The sequence below is a fragment of the Onychomys torridus genome, chromosome 18 (genome assembly GCF_903995425.1).
Source record: "Onychomys torridus chromosome 18, mOncTor1.1, whole genome shotgun sequence".
Lineage (NCBI taxonomy): Eukaryota > Metazoa > Chordata > Mammalia > Rodentia > Cricetidae > Onychomys > Onychomys torridus.
This window is the reverse complement of record NC_050460.1, coordinates 63,513,235-63,535,955: the sequence shown is the minus strand read 5'-3', so window position 1 is coordinate 63,535,955 and position 22,721 is coordinate 63,513,235. Positions and strand designations below refer to the sequence as shown.

The window sequence follows — 22,721 nt, the reverse complement described above, 5'->3', positions numbered from 1 at the left end:
AGCTCTTGCAGATTCTCCCAGCTCCACCTCCCACCTTGTTTTACCTGGGTTCTGGAGATTTGAACTCAGGTCCTTAATCTTGCAGGGCAAACATTTACCCATGAAGCCATCTCTTCAGCCCAAAGCCCATGTCTACTTTACTTAGCTCCCGAGTTATAATGTCGGGGTTATAAATGTATTATTCTTTTATGTATACTTTCCTGGATTTTCCTAGTTCTTTACATTAGCCATGTAATTATCTACTAATGATGGGTATATGTGGTTTACTTATTTGTTTGTTTTGGAGACAGGATCTTATGTAGCCTCTCCTTGAACTCCTGATCCTCCTGCCTCCACCTCCTGAGTGCTGGGATTACAGGTGTGAGTTACCACCTTCAGCAGGAAAAAAAAATTTTTTAAAAGAAATCTTCAGCAAAAACAGAAACTCGAGGAGAAAGGCCGAGTGGTGGACACCTTGTTATGTTGCGGTTTGGGAATGGATTTTGCTATTCTTTATAGTTGCCGGGGTTATCGCATGAGCTGAGGCTCACGGTCCTTGAAGGCAGGACCATATCTAGCCTTGGCAGTCATTGGCTGGAAGACGGAGCCGGAAACCACAGTGGAAACTTGCAGCCCTCGGGGTAGAGGCGGTGGTGGTGATGGTGGTGGTGGCGCTGCTGATGGGAGGAGGTGAGGTCCCGGAAGGGTGGCTAGGGAGCCAGGGATGTAGAGGCGGGGAAGCGTTTGTGCAGCTGGGATCAGCCAGAGGAACGTGACAGCCGCGGGCCCACCCTCTGGGAGGAAGAGAAGGTTGGGGCTCGCTTCCCCTCCGGGATCCCCGCGATCGCCGGCCCCGCCCTCCCAGGCCCCGCCCCCGAGAGCTGACGCTGACCGTGGTGCTGAAACGCGCGCTCAGCAGAGCCGGCCGGGCGCGGCCTGCAACCGGGAGCGGGAGAGGCGAGCCGGGCAGCGGCGCAGGCCCAGACCCTGATCGACCTAGAGGAGGCGACCGACCTGAGACCCTCCCGATCTGGGCGTCTTCTGCGAAGTCAGGGTTGACCTTGGCTTGCCCCGCTCCTGGATACCCCGCGGGCATGCCCACGCTGAACCCTGATCTCAGGCTGCTCCAGGAGTGACCCAGGACCCAGGCCTTCTCCCTAGAGCCGTACAACTTCAACCAGCCAGTGCCCCTGTCCCAGTCCTGCGGCCTTCGCCATGGTGAAGTTGCTGCCAGCCCAGGAGGCAGCCAAGATCTACCACACCAACTACGTGCGCAACTCACGCGCCGTGGGAGTGATGTGGGGCACGCTCACCATCTGCTTCTCAGTGCTGGTCATGGCCCTCTTCATCCAGCCCTACTGGATAGGCGACAGTGTGAGCACGCCGCAGGCCGGCTACTTTGGCCTGTTCTCCTACTGCGTGGGCAATGTGCTGTCGTCGGAACTGATCTGCAAGGGTGGCCCTCTGGACTTCTCCTCTATCCCCTCCAGAGCCTTCAAGACCGCCATGTTCTTCGTGGCCTTAGCCATGTTCCTCATCATCGGCTCCATCATCTGCTTCAGCCTGTTCTTCGTCTGTAACACGGCCACGGTCTACAAGATCTGTGCTTGGATGCAGCTGGCTGCAGGTGAGCAGGGTTGGCGGCAGGGCGGCTGGGACTGGCCCAGGGCACAGCTGTGGCTTCCCATTCCTGTGGAAGCTCTGGGCCTCCTTCTACTCAGTGTTCCACAGAAGATTCTGAGGAGAGCTGGGCATGCTCCCACCTGTGATCCCAGCACTTGGGAGACAGAGACAAGAGGATTGCTGTAAGTTCTAGCCCAGCCTGGGCTACATTGTGGCACTGAAGGAGGAAAACCTGTGAATCTTAGAAAAGAGGAGGCAGGGGCTACAAGATGGCCAAGCTGGCAAAGGTGCTTGCCACCATGCCCGACACCCTGAGCTCAACCTCCAGGATTCACATAACGTAAGGAACAGACTCCATTGAGTTGTCCTGTGACCTCCATACCCATGCTGCAGCATGTGCCATGAGTGTCACACACACGTACACACACAAGTGCAAGCTGAGGCACTGTTTGGTCTTCTCATGCTGTAAAGCTACTGAGCCAGAAAGAAGTACCCTGGTGAGGGGCACATAGCTCCTGTAGAAGCAATCAGGTGTACCAGCACCCAGACCACCACACAACAGGTGTGCTGCTCCCAGAGAGGAGAGGAAGGCTATTGCCTTGGACGTAACCCCTGGCCCATGATGATGGTCTCTACCCTCACTCTGTGCCTTTTCCTGTCTCCAACTGTTCCCATGGAAGATCCCAGGGTTTTGAGATTGTTGCTGTTTCTCTGGCTATGATCTCTCTCTCTTAGCAATTTCCTTCCAAACCCCTCCCCTCTTTTATTGTGGAGAAGAGTCTTTGTCCCTGGGTGTGAACTCTATACTGAGTCGCTGTTTTGTGAGGTGGTGGTGTACAGACTGACCGGGGCCCTTTAACTCCGTGTCAGCTTTGCAGTTGTTTGTGAGGTCCCGAGGCAAGGCATCTCCTTTCTTGCTCCAGACTCAGGCGCCCCTCTTGGTCTTTGGGCCAGCTGATCTTGGTCTCCTCTGGAGCTCAGGAAGAGGTGACCTATGCCCTTCAGCAGCCTTTGGTCTCTTCGTCCCTAACCACCCACAGATGCCCATCAACAGTGGTGGAGACCGGAGACTGGAGTCAAAGACATCTTTAGCTAAAGTAGTGTTAACTTGGTGGGGTCAGAGGGTGTCGAAAACAGGGGTCTGAATCTCAGGCAGGCAGAGCTGGAGGGGACCCCAGCTTTAGATGTGGGATTAGACAGACAAAGAGGGTTAGAGTTGGCCAAGGCTATAGCTGGCCAGCAGGCAAATCAGACCCTGGGAGAATTAAGGATTCCCCCCAAATTAGTTGTATTCTAAAACCATTTTTGTTGTTGTTTTGAGACAGGGTTTCTTTGTGTATTCCTGGATGTCCTGGGACTCACTATGTAGACCAGGCTGGCCTTGAACTCACAGAGATCCACCTGCCTCTGCCTCCCAAGTGCTGGGATTAAAGGTGTGCACCACCATTGCCCAGCTTCTAAGGCCACTTTTATTGAGACCCATATTTTATAAGCAAGATTCACAAAATACTTCATTTTCTAGTGAAATCTCACACAGCCCAGCAGTGAGGGTTCCTGAATTTACTAAGTCCTGGTTCAGACTTGTGGGTATACACTTAGCAGACTTAATTCCCAGTCTGATATGCAGACCACTCACATGGCCTGAGTTCCTCCCCAGCCCCAAGCCATCCCCAAGCCTTGCTGGGAAGTAGGGATAACGGTCCATGGTGGCTATATCAGGAAGGGGCCATGAAAATCTCGCTCCAGAGAATGTGGATGTGCTTGCCAGCTGGTCTTCTCCCTCAGGGCTACAGGATGCTGGGAACACCCCATCAGTGCTGTCTACCCCCATTCCAGCATTTTTCAACAGGTGTATTGGCTGAGCAGGCAGCAGGAGGCAGGCCAGGGTGGGGGATCCTCAGGCTATTTGAGTCAGATACTATCCAGGCCATGGAACTGAAATACTGATAGCAGAGGTGGCTGAGTGCCATCCCATGAAGCATTTATGTGGGGTGAGGACAAAGGTAGTGTTGTGTTCCACTCTGTGTGGGAGAGGGGAGGGCTAGAGGGGTGTGCCCCATAGCCAGCAACTGGGGAATGCATCTGTTACCTCCCAGTTTCCCACAAAGCCAGAGGGCAGGGTGAGGGTAATTACAAAGAGACAAATAGATGCCCCTGTAGAGGTGGGGGACTGAAGCCTAAAATACTGGAGGTTGGGGTGCGGGCTGAGCATTCGTTCAGTTGTCTTCGCTGAATCTTGGTAACTTCCCATCTTAGTGAATTTGGGTTATTATAACAATTCCCAGAGGTGGAGGGGCTTAAACAATGGGCATTTCTTTCTCACGCCTCTGGAGGCTGGATGATTGAGCTCAGGCTGGTACAGCATGGCTCTCCTGAGGGTCATCCTCCAGCTTCCAACTGCTGACTTCTTGCTCTGCCCACAAAAGAAAGGAAAGGTAGGGAGTCTCTCTAGGGTCTCTTTTATAAGGATGCTAATCCCATGTATGAGGGCTTCATCTCAGGAGCTAATTACTTCCCAAAGCCCCACTTTCCAATAACCAGCACTCTGAGAGTTAGAATTTCCACATACAGGTGTGGGAGGGGATTCAAAACATTCAGCCCAGCACATGTGATCTGTAGGGTCTGGTGATGGTACCCCACCCCTTGGGGACTCGATGAGGATGATAAAATGAATGAAAAGCATTTTATAAGCACATTGAGGCCACAGGCAGCGGTGCTGAGGACCAAGAGCTTCCAACTTTGGAGCTGAAGCACTGCTCTCTCTCATGCTGTGTGCCCTCTGGCGTCATCGGGGGGCTCTGCTTTGACTGTTCTTGGTTGTCTCCGCTGCCACTGTTGCAGAGGGAAAGAGCATGGAAGGTTCTTGAAGAAAGTGAGAAGCCAGGGATGGGGCTGACCCGTGTTCATTCGGTCGAAGGAAAATTAAAGGCTCTGCAGATCAAAACCATTGCCTGCCTCACCATTATACTTTGGAGATGGAGGATGAGGGAGCATTTCTCAGAAGAGATGCAGCTTGGCATCAGATGCTGGAGGGCTCTGGAGCCAGAGTAGGCAGTGCCTTGCTGAGCCCAGGGTGAGACTGGAAGAAGGAGAGAGCCACCTGGTGTGCGGCAGAGCCACCTGGGTGAGGAGCCTGGCCCTGTGTCTATCCCAACTGCCGGTTCCCAGGACTTTAGCTTTATGAGCTTCAGCTTTTGCACTTGTATTTTACACAGATGGAAGGAGCTGCCCCGCCCCCGTGTGGTTCCCAAGGCTATCCCAGAGACCAGGGAGGTGACAGAGCAGTTGAGGGTGTGAGGGAGGCAGCTGGGGGCATGCCCAGCCTGACGCCACTGGTGCCCTCTTCTCTCCTTAGCCACTGGCCTAATGATTGGATGCCTGGTCTACCCAGATGGTTGGGACTCCAGTGAGGTGCGGCGGATGTGTGGTGAGCAGACGGGCAAGTACACACTGGGCCACTGCACCATCCGCTGGGCCTTCATGCTGGCCATCCTCAGCATTGGAGATGCTCTCATCCTCTCCTTCTTGGCTTTTGTGTTGGGCTATCGACAGGACAAGCTCCTCCCAGATGACTACAAGGCAGATGGGAAAGGTACCTGTCTTCCTTCCTCTTGGGACTGTGGGTGGGATGGTGGCTCTCGGAAGGCAGTTGAGACAAGACCAGACCCTGTGTCTCTCCTCCCTCTGAAAGGCCATCAGTGGAAGGTTGAAAGCCGGCAGGCCATTCAGAAAAGACCCATGAGCAGGAAATAGTCCTAATACGGTGTGGGGAGCTACCTTGGGTCCTCCTAGGAGGCACTGTAGCTGGGTTAAGATGTGGAGGGGGGTTGGCAGGTGGAGGGGGGGGGGGGTAGAAGGCCTGAGCTGCTGGGGAAGGTTGGGTGGGCTGTGTGGGTGGTCTTGAAAACACGATGGTTCTGAATGGACAGCTCCTGACGTGGGGATGGGGCGTGTGGGCTCCCAGGCTGCCTTCCTCTCTCCTGTCTGTCCAACTCAATTTGCCACCAGCCAGCTACATCTGACGGGGCGGGGTGGGGTGGGGTGGGGGAGGGATTGGGACAACATGGACATGGATCCCTGGGAAACTTTCCCTGACTGCTTCATGCTGGCCTCCTGTTGCCTGGGATTCTATGCCCATCTCCATTTGGCCCCTTTCTTCCCATTAGCTGAGGGACCTTTCCCGTGTCAGGATTAATCTAGCCAGAGAACAGCACCTGTCTCACAGATCCAAGGATTCCCAAATGCTGTTCCTAGCAGGTGGCCACCATTACACCTGAGACACCTTAGGGATCTCCCCAGCCTCCTGAGAGCAGTGCTATCACATCGGCCCTTGGACCTGGAAGAGGGGCAATAGGCAGCCTCTTGCCCCCAGCTGGGCCCAGGACCAAGGATACTCCTGCAGAGGAGAAACTGGAAGCCCGGAGGCCAGCCTTCTCTAGCTGAGCCTGGAGCCCACCCACCTCTGGGACTGGTAATGGGGAGTGTACATCACCAGAGGTGGATCAAGGTCTCTTTCCTTCATGGGGCTCCTGTCGCCGCTGGGTCCGCGCAGGACCCCATTTAGGGGAAGAAACGGAAGCTGGGCTTTACAGAGTGCCTTCCCCAGGCAGAGATGGGGTGATGTTTACTTGCGGGCCAGTGTCATCACCGCACACGGGGCATGTTCGGCAAGGTAGGGGTTCCAGCAGCTCTCTGCTCCGACAGCATCTTCTCCAGAGTTCAGGCTTTCCCAGGAAGGTGGAGTGGCTGTTGGGAGCATTGTAGTTCTTTATCCTGAAATCTATCTTCATATATGCAGAGTGTTCGATTTCAGTGTTTGACTCCACGGTCCTCTAGCTGCCTAGTTTTTTTGAACATCAATTTCTTTTTCTTTCTTTCTTTCTTTTTTTTTTAACCTCCCTTTTGTTTATTAAGACAGGATTTCTCTGTGTAGTTTTGGTGCCTATCCTGGATCTCACTCTGTAGACCAGGCTGGCTTTGAACTCAGAGATCTTCCTGCCTCTGTCTCCTGAGTGCTGGGATTAAAGGCGTGTGCCACCACCGCCCAGTTTATTTTCTCTTTATTTTTATTTTATGTGTATGGGTGCTTTGCTTCATTCATGTCTGTCCATCACATATGTGCCAAAGAGGTCATCAGATCATCTGGGACTGGAGTTACAGACAGTTGTGAGCTGCCATGTGGGTGCTGGGAACCTGGGACCTCTAGGAGCAGCCAGTGCTCCTAACCACTGAGCCATCTTTTTAGGCACTGAATCTCAAATTCTTCATCCAAGCCTAAAGCCCGCCAAGTTCTATGCTTTAAATGAGTTAGTGTCATATTTTATATTAATAAAAGTGAGGTTGTGCTGAAGGCTGGACAACATGTGCAAAACACAAGGATTGCTGTGGAGATAGTCTCTCCCCTGCCTCTCCAGGATCTCCACTTTCCTTCTCCCCTCTGGGCACAGTGAGTACCGTCTCCAGCTTGCAGCATGCAGGGACTTGCCTGCAGCTAGGCTCCTCATGAACATTCTCTTCTCTTTCTCCAGAGGAGGTCTGAAGCACCTGAGGGGTGGTGAGCGACACTTCTGGCAGGTGAGTCTGCAGGGGCTGACGCTGCCTGGGTGGGGGTGGGCAGGCTCAGAGGCGCTAGCCTTTGATTCCATGACCTCCAGGGGAAGAGCAAACCCAGGTCTTGAGATGGAAACCAGCCGGGCGTTACTTGTACAAACCAGTGAAGCTTGGCGAATGGAACAGAGCATTCCTGGAGGCCATCACATGATCTGGGCTTCTTCTCAGGCAGAACTTTTAAGTGATTTGTAAAAAACATGTTAGAAAACCTAATACAGGCCGGACCGTGTCGGTGGCGCACACCTTCGATCCCAGCACTCGCAGAGGCAGGTGGATCTCTGTGTGTTCAAGGCCAGCCTGGTCTACAGAGTGAGATCCAGAACAGCCACCAAAACTACACAGAGAAATTCTGTCTCGAAAAAAAGAAAAAAGAACAAGAAAACCTAGTACAGCAGAAAATAAGCCACAGAGGATAAAAAGCAATGTTCAACAAAGCTAATCTAATAGAAATAATATAATTATTTGGCATGCCAAATATTACATTTATCTTTCTGTTCCTGCAGAGCTGAAGAAAAAAAGAAACAATGACCAACCAGTTTAAACATGATTCCAAAGGAAGCATGGTGTATTGATTGCCTTTTCTTTTTTTATTTGATTTGGAAACAGGATTCTCTATGCAGCATTGGCTGGCCTGGCCCAGAACTCACTATGTAGATGAGGCTGGCCTCAAACTTTCAGATACCCACCTGCTTCTGTCTCCCTGAGTACTAGGGTTAAAGGTGTAGCTATCACACCCATCCTTGTATTGATTTCTTTATTGCCTTTTATCTCCCAAAATGACTTAGAAATTAAAAGAAAAAAACAAACAAAAAAACAGAAATCACCTCTTCTTCCCAAGTGTCATCATTGAGGGTTGGATGGTCTGTGTGCACATGAATTATATGCATTTAAACTATTCTTATTTGGGGAAGTGCCTTCCAACCCTTGGCTCTGATGGTGATGATGATGGTGGAAGTGAGGATGGTGATAATGGTGGTGATGGTGGTGGTGAGGATGAGGATGATGCTGGTGTTGGTAGTGATGATCAGCAGAGCCCCTTGCTCCATTTAGAGCAGTCCGGCACCTGTGTTTTTGGTCACTGGGAAGCTTGTTCAAAGGCAACTCCGCCATAGCAGGAGGGACCCTCAGAAGCATTTCCTCACGGACTCCGGGAACATGTGAAGAGCACAGCCGAGTGTCTACACGTATTCTCATGGTTCTCCAGTGCCCACCGTGAGACCCACACCAGTGGCTAGAATGCCGTTTTCTAAACTGACCCTGCTGCCTGTGGACACTCGGGAACTGCTGTAACATTCTGCTTTTCTGTGTGGAATCACGGAATCAAAGGGACTACACTCTCTCCACCCACATCCTCATATTCACTGTGGTGCTGGCAAATCCATCTTTTGCTGCACTAGAATCAGGAATTCCTGTCTGGGAAGAGGTGAAGTGTGACCACACACACACATAAATTTACATCTCTTTGTGTGTGTGTGTGTGAGCATGCGCGTACATTTGTCAGGGTTCTCTCCTTCCCCCTGTGGGTCCTAGGTATTGAACTTGGGTCATCAGGCTTGGCTGCAAGCACCTTCACTCACTAAGACATCTTGCTGGGCCCTGTTGGTTTTTAATTGGCTTTTAAAGTATCATTTTATAATCTAGTGGTCTTTTGTGTTTTCCAGGCCACTATTTCCCTGGCAAGGAAAATTAGGACTTGGATTCTCTCAGAGATGAAACCTTTCCATCCAGCATCCTGTTGCCAGATCCTCTGGGCCTGAGGCAGAGTCCCAGCACTGGGTAGAACCCTTCAGTCTCCCGCCACCCACAGACAACTGTCTGCAGCAGACAAGCGCTACCAAAGTGCAGTGAACCACATGAAGACATCAGGGGCTGAGTGCCAGGAGGGTGCTTACCCACAGCGACCCACGTTTTCTCCTAGCTAGCATTTCCTACCAGCAAGCTACTTTGCTCTTTGGTGGCCTCCCTGCTAGCTGTTAAACTGAGTCCATGGTTAGGGGCCTGAGCCTTATGACTCCAGCCACTAGAGAAGCTGCTGGAAGCTAAGGGTGAGCACTGCCCCTTTGCTTCTGTTCCCATACTGCTGTGCAGAGACGGGTGAGGAATAGAGACCAAACAGAGGATTAAGACATTCCCAAGGTGAATTTGACTCCTCATTGGAACCAGCACATTTCCCACAGTGCCCACAGTGTCCCAGCCAGAACTGGCTTCTAGCTTCAGAAATTTGCCTTTACATGAAAATAAATTTTCACAGTACTATCTAGCATTTCCGTGATAAGCTTGGGATTTGACATACCTGACCAGTGATCTTCTGCCAGGGAACAGACATGGCTGTGGTGCCAGGTTTACCCTGTCAATTAGTCCAGAGCAGAAAGACTCCGGAGGGAGGAGTCAGGAGGAGGGTGGGACTCTCACGGAGCATACACCCTGGAACCGAACCGTAACACTGACAAAGAAAACAGCAAAAACACACACCTGTAATCCCAGCATGGGCAGTGGAGTTCAGGGTCATCCTCGACTCCAGAGAAAGTCTGAGCCCAGCCTAAACTACCTGAAACCCTGTCTCAAAAATCTAACAAAATCCCCTAAACCACAAAGAGCAGATGTGGTAGAGTTGAGGATGAAGCTCTCAAGGCTAACCTGGGGGAAGGGGGGGGGAGTTTACACACATCAACTGTGTCAAAAATGAAAACTAGCCATTCTGGATGACACGTGCTCTACAGCCCTTTCTGGTTACCCTTGCTGCCTGACACATTACCCCAGAAGCCGGGGCTTGGCACAACATTGACTTGGTTTCTCTGGGTTGTGCATCTGACTTGCACTCTCGGCTCCTCACTGGGACCATCCTCCTCCATAGGCGACTCAGGTAGCCTGCTTCCTCAGAAGGGTCCAAAGCCGAACAATACAGTGCTAGGCAGCCACAGACAAGTCGTGCCTCTTCCTAACCCAGTCCCCAGTGACTGGCCATCTCACCTACCCTACTCAACAGGCAAAACCACCAATTGCTGAGAGGTGGGAATTATTAGGGCTTTTTGTATTATCTGCACATGTGTGAATGGATGCAGTGTACACATGTGCATCAGAGGGCCATGGTTTGGTGCTTGTTTATATAGGGTCTCCTACATAGCTCTGACTGGCCCGTAACTTGCTATGTAGACCAGTCTGGCTTTGAACTCAGAGAGTCCCCTGTCTCTTGTTTCTGTACTGGGATTAAAAGTGTGCTACCATGCCTGGCTTTCTCACTGAACCAGATTACTGATCAGCTAGAATGGCGGCCTGGTCGCTATCCCTGTAGTGCTGGGATTATAGTTGCCTGTCACCACGCCCAGGCTTTTGTGTCCTGGTAATCCAGACTCACTTTAGAGTCTTCTTCCCAGGCCTGGTGGCGCATGCCTTTGATCCCCACACTAGGGAGGCAGAGGTTCAAGGCCAGCCTGGTCTACAGAATGAGCTCGAGGATGGCCAGAACTGGAAAAACTCTGTCTCAAAAAACAAAGAAAAAATTTAAAAAGCTTCTTTTTGCAGCTACTCAATTTTCTGCTGATATGGGTATTGACTAGAATATTCTGCTGGAGTGTAGATTACATTCCAGAACCCTCTAACAGTCTTGTTTCTGAGATATGGAACACTCTGCAAACCTGCTTGTTGTCTAGGCCTGACTAAGAGCCACGTTGATCTCCACCCCTTCCGGCTTTAGGATCTACACTACTGCAGTGTGCAGCTGGGCTACTGCAGTGTGCAGCTGGGCTGCTGCAGTGTGCAGCTGGGCTATGCAGTGAGCAGCTGGGCTACTGCAGTGTGCAGCTGGGCTATGCAGTGAGCAGCTGGGCTACTGAGGTGAACAGTTGTGATACTTCAGTGAGCAGCACACATTTTTGTAGAAGAGGGCAGGCTCCACTCCTGAACACTCACTTTTGCTAACCTCGGAGCACCAAGAGCAGGGCCTACCTTGTGTATTTCCAACCCAGGCACCCTCCTCTCTACCCAACAAAAATCTGTTTCAAAAGCATGGAAGAGCAGCTGCACTTCCTGAAAACAGCCAAGTCCTCTACTTGGAGCAAGGCTTACTGCACTAAAAATAGCAAACTAGACCCAATTAGCAAAGGGAGAACTGAGGATGAGAATCCATGGGGCTCTGCTCTTTACAAGGAACAGTCATGTGTGTCCACACAGAACTGATTCCAAAGACAACTTCCTTGCTTAGAATCTTAAAACTTGTTACAAAGTAGGTATGGGTGGGTGGCAGAAACAGCCTAGTCTACATAATTGAGTTTCCGGTCAGCCAGCAAGACCCTGCCTCAATAAACAAACAAAAAACCCTAAAACAAAACCAACCCTGGGTTTAATTATCTCAATGTTTCTGTAGGAGATTGTATGCTATATGTAAAAACCCACCTCCAGCTTTGAAAAATCTCAGTGGCTGCAAAGCAACCATCCTCTTCAGCAGGCCCCAGGCTTCATCACTTCATCAATGCTCTCCAGAGTGCAGTCCCCAAGCTTCTCCGGTGTCAGAGGCCTTATTTCTGAGCTCACATGAATCCAGGCACTAACTTCAGCACTTCTTTCAGCAAGCTGAACACTTGCAAGGACTCAGAAGTTAAAAACAACACGAAGTCAGGTGGTGGTGGTGGAGGAGGAGGAGGAGGTGGCGGCACACATTCTTTACTCCTAGCGCTCGAGAGGCAGAGGTAGGAGGATCTCTGAGTTCGAGGCCAGCCTGGTCTACAGAGTGAGTTCTAGGACATCTAGGCTTACACAGAGAAACCTTGTCTCAAAAAACCAAACCAAACCAAACCAACCAAGCAAAACAAAACAAAACAAAACCCCAACACAAACAAAAAACTCAATACACCAGATAAATCTGATAGGCTGGGTTGGGCTACATCAGCAAGAAGAGTCTCTATGGACACCTTCCTTTCCTGAGATGACAAGATGCTTGCTTGCCCCAAACATTGGATTTCCAGGCTCTACGCTTGCCTACGGCTTGGAGGGAGAGCCACGGCGGCCATCTGGTAATTTATTGGTTTGTTGCATCACATAGGTCACTTTCTCGTTGGAACACAGCAGCCTCACCGTGCAGCCTAGGCTAGCATCAAATCTGTAGTCATCCTCCTGCTTCACCATCCTGAGTACTGGGACAATAGGTGCGTATTGCTAGGCCCACCCACAGTACAACAAAACCACCCAGAACACTATGTAATTCATGGGTATCTGAAAAAGGACTTTCTATGACTAACACTAAAAATGCCATAAATACAAGGCAGAAGGCAAATTAAAGTCCTAACCAAGCCATTAAAAAGAAAGCACTCCAGAGTAGACATGATGGCTCAGGGGTGCCTTGACAGCCTCAGGACAGGAGTTCGTTCCTGGAAGTCCTGTACAAGAACCAATTACCAAAAGTTGTCTTCCTACCCTACATGTGCATGTGCATATACACTGGCAGGTAAGAATTTTAAAATTACTTCTGTGTATTGGTGTTTTGCCTGCATGTATGTCTGTGTGAGGCTGTCCGATCCCCTGGAACTAGAGTTACAGTTGTGAGCTGCCATATGGAGGCTGGGAACTGAACCTGGCTCCTCTGGAAAAGCAGTGTTCCAGTCTCACAAGAATTAAAAAAAAAGAAACTAGGAAAGGCCTCCAAAGGAAACCTGAGTAGGACTGAGTGGTAGCACCCACCTTTAATCCTAGCTCTTGGGAGGCCAGGCTGGTCTACATGAGTTCTAGGATAGCTATGTATTGAGATCCTGTCCCAAATTCTCCATCCCCAAAAAGAAACCCGAGTGTTTTCAATCTCATCAGTACCCAACAAGTAATCAATCAGGACACGCCTTTTTCTGGGAGAAACCAGGTACAGGTCTGTAATGGAGCACAGCATGTCTAAGAGGCTCAGAGGTGGAGTACTGGCCTAGAATGTGCCAGGGCCCTGCGTTTGACTTGAGCACAGCAAACACTGAGACTCCAACAAAGGGCCCAACAGGCTGTCCCAAGAAACTGCCTAGCCCTTCTCTGGTTGTTACCAGAGACCTTAATAAGTGCTTCTTCGGGCTGCTGAGGTGATCTCTAGGAACTTAGCACAGGGAGATTGAATTAGGCAGGTACATTAAGACTACACAGAGTGGCTCCATCAGAAATGGTTGCATTGTGTTAGTCATTTGGTAAGGTCAAAAGGGCAGTAAAAATCCTTCACACGATGGGAAAAGGCTACTGTGGGACAGAACACGTGTATCCGCACACACACACCTGGTAGGTGGTTGTCAGACTGGCGCTATGTGCCTTCCTCTGCTGCTCAGACTCAGATAAACAGGCTGGCCAGCAAGCTCCAGGGATCCTGTAACCATCCCTCAAAGGCCATGGCTTTGATTTTCAATATTCACACCTGGTCTTTTTTTTTTATTTTTTATTTTTTGTGGGGCTTATGTGGTAGTTACAGACTGAGCCATGTCCCCAGCTCCTGGATGTAGGAAATAACTTTCTAAAGTACAGGCTAATTCAAACCCACCAGAGTGTCTGTTACTGTTTAACTGTATATTTAGTTAACTGCTTGGGCAACAAAAAAAAGAAACTTCTGGACACAAGCAGGTTATTAAATACTCTGTTTATTGTTCTGCATTTGTAAGGACACAAACAATGCACTCAGTAGAAAGAATATAAAACATATCAGGGCTTTATTCTGAACCAAGAGCCAACAGCAGTCCTCCAGTGAGACCTGGCCTCTACAGTATCCACTGTGCTCAGCCAAGCTCAGGGAGGCCACGGATGGACAGACAGCCCCTGCTGCCTCCTCCAGCTCCCCCAGGTCCTCTGGCTCCTTAGTGACGGGGGAAAGCCCTTATTTGGTGGGGCTTATTTCCAAACTGAAGTTCCAGGTTCTCCCCCCATTAAAATTCCCCATGGTATCAATGATTAAAATAGGCCTGCTGTTGGCTTGTTTCCTGGTTATACCACCTTAAAGTTGCGAGGATTCCTGTGATCCCGCAACTGTGATTTGCTGAGAAGCAGTTTCAGGTAGGTCTGCTATTGCTTTAGATGTCAGTACAGTTGACAACCCAGAGTGGATCAGAACTGATGGAGGGTTTCCCTGCCGTACGTGGTATCATCTGCTCTCTTGTTCTGGATAGGTGCATAGATAGCCTGACTTACAACTCTTTCTACAGGAACACGTCTGGTTCCAGGAGTAACCAATCAAGAGCCAATGACTGGCTGGCCAGTTCCTCAGGTGAAGCTGATGAGTTACATGAGCCTGCTCACTCGGGAGCCAATCACGAGGTGACTCTCCAGTCTCACACACAGGAAGGAGGCAGTGGCCGTTTTCACTCGGCTTGCTAGGAGAGCCTTGGCTTGCACTTCCGTGATTTTCTTCAAGTTAGAAACTGAGCTGTTTCCGGAGAGTGCTGTATCAAGACCCACTTGGTCCTCGATAAATTAGCAAGCAGCCTTTCCATGAACCCAGGCCTGCCCCTCTTCTGAGGCTCACTTCACCCTGGGAAAAAGTAATGTTTGGGTGATCAAGTTTATGAGGCTGAGCCTAAAACAAAATTCACAAAGCCATTTTGCAATAAGAAGAAAAAGCCTCAAGTACATTTCGATCATCTCAAAACTGACATTACACAAGGAAATAGCAGCATAAGATGGCTAACGGTAAAACCAGCAGGGAAAAGAAAAGTGCCTCCCTCTCCCCTCAGCTCCTCACCCAGGGTTTCATTAAACACCCGAGCCTCTGAGAAATGAGCACAGCAAAGCCACATGGAGAAACTGCATCAAGGGCAGGATTCGGGCAAGGCAGGAAAAGCTGTGAATGGAAGCCAAGAGCTGTCTGGGAAGGACTTGGAATGTGGGAACACTCCCCAGACAGTACAGCTCTGAAACCCACATCTCCCATCTGGATCACCCCAATGTTCTAGTTACAAAGTAGTAAACTCAAGCTGACAAGCCAAGTGCCAGCAGGGCGTTCAAAGCGGGAAGTGTGGAACAAAGTGACTGGTAGGGCAACAGAAGACACACAGAAAGGACTATATGCACAACACCTGAGGCTCTTGGGAAATATTCACTGGTTGTTTTGTTTACATTAAAAATCAGAATCAAAATTCCAGGAACTTAGTTATGAGAGGATGAGAGAAATCTGACAGTGCTTTCAACAGTGATAAACTGGTACCCAAATTGTTGCTCATTGAAAAATGTAGCTTAAAAGTCGCAGGAAAAAAATGTGACCATAGAAAACACAGAAAGAATCCAGGAAGATGCCGCAGCCTGGATAGAGCATGTTTAATGTCTCTGCTGTCCACAGAATCCACACCCTCCCTCCTCACCCTAGTGCTGGCAGCGGGGTGTGCATTAGAAAGCCTGACTCTTAGAGCCAGGGCTAAAAAGGATGGGCTCACAGATCTTCACAGCTGTTTAGAAAGGGCAGAGGGTGAGGCTGTTCATACTTGGAGTCTTTGGCAGAGCCCAACTAAGGCCAAATTCACCTAGGATGCCCAGTGGCTGTGGGGATTTCCACAGGGTCAAGGAAGCAAACCCAAATGAACATGTTGGAGTTAAAAAAAAAAAATTTAGAAACCCTTGAAGAAAGAGCTTCACCCTGAAAAGGGAAAAGGGAAAATCTCAGAGGGGAGGGCTGGAGGGTAGGCCGGATGAGCTCTGCTGCAGTGCAGGAGGGCTTAGGAATTCAGCCAAGGGTGCCGGAGACACTCAGCAGCAGTGGCTCTCTTCTCAGGGACCAGCTCCAACATGGGCAGCAGGAAATCTGTGAACCCGGCAGCCTCCTCCTGAGGCCACTCATACTTCTCCACCAAAACCTCCAGAAGGCCCCAAGGCTTCAGCTTGGTGATGTGTTTCAGGTCACCTGTGGGGGAGGAGACAGAACATGGCTCACACAGTCCAGTCTCATGGTGTGCTCAAACATGCTACAAACCACTGGCATAGTCTTTTCTGCAGTTCAACAGTCTAGCAAATGCGTTTCTAAAATGAGGCAATGGTTTACAAACAAAAAAGCTAACAGCATGACAAATATACACAAAATGCCAACAAATCTGGAGACTTAGCCTCAGTGGTACCACTTGGAAAGCTCAGTTGAATTGCTCCTAGGAACTGGCCTTTTCCTTTCAACCAATGGTTGCTCAGATCACACCAACTCTTGGGAGCCAGGCAGGCCTATTACCACCAAGCTGCACCCAGTTTCCAGACATTTTCTGGAGGTACCTGTCTTGCTATGTTGCCCAGACTAACCTTGAAATCCTGGGTTCAGCCTCTCAGGCAGCTGAGAACTACAGGCCTCTTGCCCCTGTCTTGAGTGAGGAACTTAAGAGGCACAACGCAAATTGCTAAACAGTCTTATTAATAGAAAACTCAGAGCCAGGTACTGGGGTGAAAACAGAGATCAGAGGAACAGAACAAGCTACAGCCAACCTCACCTTGACAACTCCTCAGCAGATCCTGCTTCCACAATCCTCAGACTGAGCGCCTCTTTTTCAAGAGAGCGAGTGTTCCTGTTTCCTCTGACTGAAAGCTTCTGAGACCTCACCCGAGGGTCTCAGTTGAATTGCTGCTAAAAGCTTCTATCTAGTTCCTGGTCCTCACGTGTTATGTACCTTCCCACTTCCTATCATCACTTCCTGGGATTAGAGGCGTGTGCCACCACACCTGGCTATTTCCAGGGTGGCCTTGCACTCACAGAGATCCAGATGGATCTCTGCCTCCCGACTGATAGGATGAAGGGTGTGTGTGTGCCACCACTGTCTGGCCACTAGTGGCTGGCTCAGTCCTCTGATCCCCAGGTAAGTTTTATTTGTTAGAACACAAAATATCACCTCCCCCTTTTGTCTAAAGTTATATATAAACTATACACAATAAGTATATACACACTGAAGAATTGTATTAATGTCCAGTCCATTAACATTTGACAAATTCAGACAAAAATTTCATTATTGATCCTATTTTGGTGAGTCCAACACAGTATTTGTATACACTACACAAAAAACCCAGTTGGGGATTTAGCTCAGTGGTAGAACACTTGCCTAGCAAGCCCAAGGCTCTGGGTTCTATCCTCAGCTCTGGGGGGAGTGGGGGTGGGGACTACAAAATAACAAAAATCCAATCCAATGTAAAATATTTAAAATTAGTAGTTGCCTTAAGAGTAGATTTAATCATCTACTTTTTTGATCTCATCACCTCTCTATTTAACATCTCCCCCAGATAAATGCTAATAACACTTTCCATTGATGAGACTGGCGAGTTTTTTCAAAGGCCATGCACGCCATGATTGACTTTGCACACAACAAGGACCCTTACGAGCAGTTTCCCGTTTTCCAGCTCAGAAGGTTTCATCGTTCTAAGGACCCTCCTGCCCAGGTTCCTCAGCACCAGTTACCAGCTGAGGAAAAGGGCACATGGCCACAGAGACAAGAGTCTCCAGACCCTTTGAGGGCCATTTTCCACTTCAGCTTCATCTTTTGTTGTTTGTTTTTTGAGAGAGGGTTTCTCCGTGTAGTTCTGGTGCCTGTCCTGGATCTTGCCCAGGCGGGCCTCGAATGTGCGCCACCGCTACCTGGCCAGTTTCATCTTTGATGTCTAAAGAACCACAGACTCCATGTTCATGCCTACAATCCCAGTACTGAGGAGGCTGGGCAGAAGACTGCCTGAGTCTGCGGTGAGTGAGGCCCTAGGCTACAGAACTAGACTAGACAGTGTCTTTATCAAGATCCCTCTTCCAACTACCATAGTATCCATCCCCTTATTCCTTGTTTTGCTTTTCTGAGATGGGTCCTTGCGATGAAGCCCAGGCTGGACCTGAAGAAGCCCTGCCTGCCTCAGGCTCGTAAGGACTGAGACTAGAGATGTGCACAATATCTCAAGCTCCTAACAGCATCAAGAGGACTATAGTGTTGTCAGTCTGTATGGACAATGTGCTCAGTCACTGGGATGCAGAGGTGAGAGAGGACAGTGTCCTTGCCCACAGAGGCTTTAGTTACTAGAAGTGCATGCTCTTAAGCACTGGGCATCCCTCCAACCTCCATTGTGTTTTTACGTAGGGGTGGGGCCATTCACCTCTAACCCAACCTGGAATACACAGGGAGACACCACCCCAAACCAAACCAAGCCCAACAGTGTAGCTGTGCTGAGCTCCTGCCCACACCAGGCAGCTCTCTCCAAAACCCACTGGGTATGTAGTACTCACCTTTCCGCAGATCTAGGGAACAAGGGCCCGATGCACTTACTTTCTAACCTTAGACACTGTCACCCTTTAATGACTAGGAACAAACACATTCGTTTTACCTTTTTTGGTGAAAAATTCCTTGGAATATTTTCCTGCCACAATGAGCTTGCGAGGCACCTTCCCCAACAGTTCTATGATCAAGGCGATGTGATCTGCATGTGCAGGCATTTCAAGGGAAAGAAGAGAACAGGGGTGACACACGTGGTTCTCTCTCTCTCTCTCTCTCTCTCTCTCACACACACACACACACACACACACACACACACACACACACACACACACACGCTTCCTGTCCGAAAGCCAAAGAAATGGACTCTTGTCTAATGCAGGGTCCAGTCCAAGGACAAGCACCTCAGCACTGCTCCAAGCAGCCCTGAGTGTGAACCAGAGTCAATCTTGGGATGAGAAGCTCTGCTTCCTCAAGCTTGTCTACCTGAGACTGAGAAGTCCCACGATTATTCCAACTGTGGCCAAAGGGCCTTGGCATCTTGCCTATCAGTGACAGCGTGTGCCAGGTGGCCTGAGATAGAAGCAAGACCCACAGAATCCAGGTGAAGCGGTAAACAAGGCTTTCCATGAATAGCACTGCCAAGGGTTAGCGGGTTAAAGTGAGGAGTAAACCCAGGTGTCCAGGGAGACTGAGAAGACCACAAATGACCAGGGTCCTGCCTGCCTGACTGACTGCAAGCTTGCTCAGTGGAGGCTGAGCTACAGCTTTACTTTAGGCCATAAACCTCAGTCCAGTGGTTCTTCAAGCAGAGGAAACAGCACGTCAGCATAAGCTAAATAATGACACACACTAGCCGTGGCTCTTAAAGCCAAACAGCAGCACAGCAGCGGGGTGTGGCTAGAGGCGGAACATCGAGACCTCTCATGTTTTGCTAGTGGAAGGTCCTAATCCATGTATGTATTCTGTAGCACACTTTATCAAGACAAAGTGCATAAAAGAGATACAAGAGGGCATTTGACAACTCCATAAACCTGCAGCTCTTCTAAGACAGTGGTTCTCAACCTTCCTAATGCAGTGACCTGTTAATACAGTTCCTTATGTGGGAGTGAGCCCAGCCGTGAAATTATCATCATTACCTTTATTTGTATTTATTTATTCATTCACTTATTTTTGTTTGTTGAGACAGGTTTCTCTGTATGGCCCTGGCCATTCTGGAACTCACTCTGTAAACCAGTCTGGCCTTGAACTCACAGAGATCCTCCTGCTGGGATTAATGGTGTTCACAACCACTGCCTTGGCATAAAGTTATTTTCATTGCTACTTCATGACTAACTTTGCTACTGTTATGAACCATAATGTAAATATCTGGTATGCAAGAAATCTGATGTGGCTCCTGTGAAAGGACCATTTGACCCCTAAAGGGGTCAAAACCCACAGGTTAAGAACTGCTGTTCTAAGAGACCAAAAGCAAGCAACAAGCAGACCACCAGTGTGGACAGTGAAGTCATCACAGAACCTTCTACCAAAAGGTGTGTGCTGTGACGTGTACATGGGAAACACACCCTACCTGTACTGAGCAAAACAAACAGGTTCGTGATTATTCAACTGCTCACCACATTACCTGCCATTTTCTAAATAGTACTTAGGAATCTTAGCAAGATTCACTGACATTGTCTGTTAATATCCAAAGGGAGCCACACTACCCAACAGAGGGCATTCTTGGTTCCACAGATCACAAAGCCAAGAGCAAAGCATGGCAGTGGAAGGCACATTCTTCACACAGGTGTCGTGGTGCCAGCGCCTTCTCAAGTACTGACTGCTCATCAACCTTGAACACTCACTGCTATAACCCAGCAAAAACAAAGAGGTCAACCATTCCCCCAACATCTTTTTTATTCACATAGGAATCTGGATATCAGGGTGGTAAAATTAGATGCACCTAGCTGTCTTCCCATGCTCTTAGATGGAGCCACTGACAATGTAGGCTTTTCCTACAGGGCCACAAAATTTAAATCCACTGTATTTTAATTTAAAATGGAATTCTGTACAAAATAAAAGGAAATACTAGATGTTAAAGAGGATAGTCTCTGCCTCCAAGTTTTACAGTGTTGCAATTAGACTAAGTGAGTGGCCTCCAAGTCAACATGGGTCAAATTGAAGCTGTGGGAAAGCCGCTGCTCTTTAAAGGAGGACAGGTAGATGTTGAGACCAACCCAACCGCCCACCCAAAGCTGCCAAGTAAGTCTAAGTCAACCAGCTGGGGACTGTCAGAGATCGTTAGTATTTCTTTCCTTAAAAAGGATGGGGCTGGAGAGATGGCTCAGAGGTTAAGAGCACTAACTGCTCTTCCAGAGGTCCTGAGTTCAATTCCCAGCAACCACATGGTGGCTCACAACCACCTGTAATGAGATCTGGTGCCCTCTTCTGGCCTGCAGGGATACATGCAGAAGGACACTGTATACATAATAAATAAATAAATCTTTTAAAAACAAACAAAAAAACAAAAAAGATGGCCAGGCGGCAGTAGCACACAATTTTTTTTGGTTTTCGAGACAGGGTTTCTCTGTAGCTTTGGAGGCTGTCCTGGACTATCTCTGAGCCACCACCACCCGGCTGCACACACTTTTAATCCCAGCACTCGGGAGGCAGAGGCAGGTGGATCTCTGAGTTCCAGACCAGCCTAGGCTACAGAGAAAGTTCCAGGACAGGCACAAAAGCTGCAGAGAAGCCCCATCTCAGGGAAAACAAAAAAACAAAAGGCGATCTCATATAGCCCAAGCTGGCCTGGAACCCACTCTAAGGATGAGGATGACCCTGAAGCTCCAAGCCTCCTGCCGCTCTCCAGTGCATGGGCCAGCTCCCTCAGTTCAAGTAGTGCTGGGGGTGGGCTCAGGGCTCATGCACACCAATTAAGCACTTCAGCAACTGAGCCTGTGTCTTCTGTATTGGACCCTAATACAGAATGTCACCCTTATTGTAAACATTTTCAGAAAGGCTGCTCCTGGTCTTCCTGCAGGTTTCCTTGGTGCCGGGATGCCGCCACTGCCCCCCTCAGCTTTGCATCAGTCCCAGTTCTCCCCTTTCAGGCTCTCACACACTCCTTGCACAACAACAAAGACCTCTGGTGCCAACAAATGATACAATGGCCAGTGAGTGGCAAGCAGAACTGCCACACAATCCAGCTGGGAGAGAGACTCACCTTCATCTCGAGTGTAATCCTCCCCCGAATGAGGCTCAAACAAGTAGTCGCCCGTGGCCAGTTCAAAGGCCTAGGAAGAGAGACAGCACATGAAGGCACCACAGGAACAACGTCTGTGCAAGGTCTACTGCTGTTCGACTCCAGTGCAGATGACCGTTTGAAAATGTCAAAATTAATTCTGAAGCACAGATATGTATTAATAAAATGGAGGGAAGAAAAAACAAAACAGAAAAACAATCATCAATTAGCACCGATGTTGGGATATTCCCATGAGCAAAAGCAACCCAAGAAAACTAAAGCTAAAACAAAAGAAAATGGAAAGAGGAAACCACAGAACACAAAACCAGAGTGGGGACGACTGGGCAACGGGTTAACAGCAGCTAACAATGCAGCTTGCATTTCAACACAGACAGAAGAGATTCTGAATGTTCCTTAAGACAATGTTTAAGCTGGGCGGTCGTGACCCATCCTTTAATCTCCAGCACTCGAGAGGCAAAGGCAGGCGGATCTCTCTCTCTTAGATACAAAGTGAATTCCAGGACAGCCAGCACTGTAACACAGAGAAACCCTGCCCTGAAAAACCAAACCAAATCAGACAAAGCAAACACAGGATTGAAATTGGATTTTCCTTATTAATCCTGTGTGAGACCGTATTGACAACTCTCAGGAGTTGGTTCTTTCCTACCATGCACGTCTCTGGGTTTGAACTTGGGCTCTAAACACAGGTGCCTTCACCAACTGAGCCAGCTTGTGGGACTAAAGTTCTCAGTGTTCTAGACACCAAGAAACTGTACGAAATGACAGACAAGCTAATGCCTCAGATTTTACCATGACATTCGCTACCCCAAAGATATGAACCCCTTATATGACACTGCCCTCCTCCAAACTCCCTAGAGTTTCCCTCTGTGGCCAGCAAAGGGCTCAAGTGGGTATTAGGGAGTCCACATACAAATCATGGAAGAGCAGCTCCCTCCAGTGTTGGAATCTGAAATCGTCTAGAAATGGAATCCACACCTCAGATTATAGAACACTGAGATTTCCCTAATTTCAATGCTTAACAAAAAAAAAAGTGTGTGTGTGTGTGTGTGTGTGTGTGTGTGTGTGTGTGTGTGTATGTATGCATATATATGTATCTTGACTATGTAGCCCAG

At 49.2% G+C, this 22,721-nt stretch overlaps 2 protein-coding genes across 4 annotated transcripts in view; one reads left to right on the top strand and one right to left on the bottom strand.

Moving 5' to 3' along the window:
• Positions 1-607: 607 nt before the first annotated feature.
• On the top strand, positions 608-9,470 carry Lhfpl5 (LHFPL tetraspan subfamily member 5). 3 transcript variants are annotated; one of them, XM_036167274.1, is made up of 4 exons: positions 608-1,606; positions 4,958-5,194; positions 7,131-7,176; positions 8,874-9,470. In XM_036167274.1, exons 1-3 carry the CDS (start codon positions 1,195-1,197, stop codon positions 7,139-7,141), a joined length of 660 nt encoding a protein of 219 aa, XP_036023167.1. In that variant the 5' UTR covers positions 608-1,194; the 3' UTR covers positions 7,142-7,176; positions 8,874-9,470. The 3 variants fall into 3 exon arrangements, with proteins under 3 accessions (XP_036023167.1, XP_036023168.1, XP_036023169.1); XM_036167275.1 differs by lacking the exon at positions 8,874-9,470 and adding an exon at positions 7,819-7,892; XM_036167276.1 differs by lacking the exon at positions 8,874-9,470 and adding an exon at positions 7,716-7,812.
• Positions 9,471-13,787: 4,317 nt separating this feature from the next.
• Positions 13,788-22,721, bottom strand: part of Srpk1 (SRSF protein kinase 1) — a 39,251-nt gene continuing 30,317 nt past the window's right edge. Inside the window, exons 14-16 of the mRNA XM_036167273.1 lie at positions 21,571-21,640; positions 18,481-18,573; positions 13,788-16,051 (exon numbers count right to left, since the gene is read on the bottom strand). Coding sequence (XP_036023166.1) covers positions 15,867-16,051; positions 18,481-18,573; positions 21,571-21,640 — 348 coding nt within the window. The 3' untranslated portion in view covers positions 13,788-15,866. The remainder of the gene's footprint in view (positions 16,052-18,480; positions 18,574-21,570; positions 21,641-22,721) is intronic.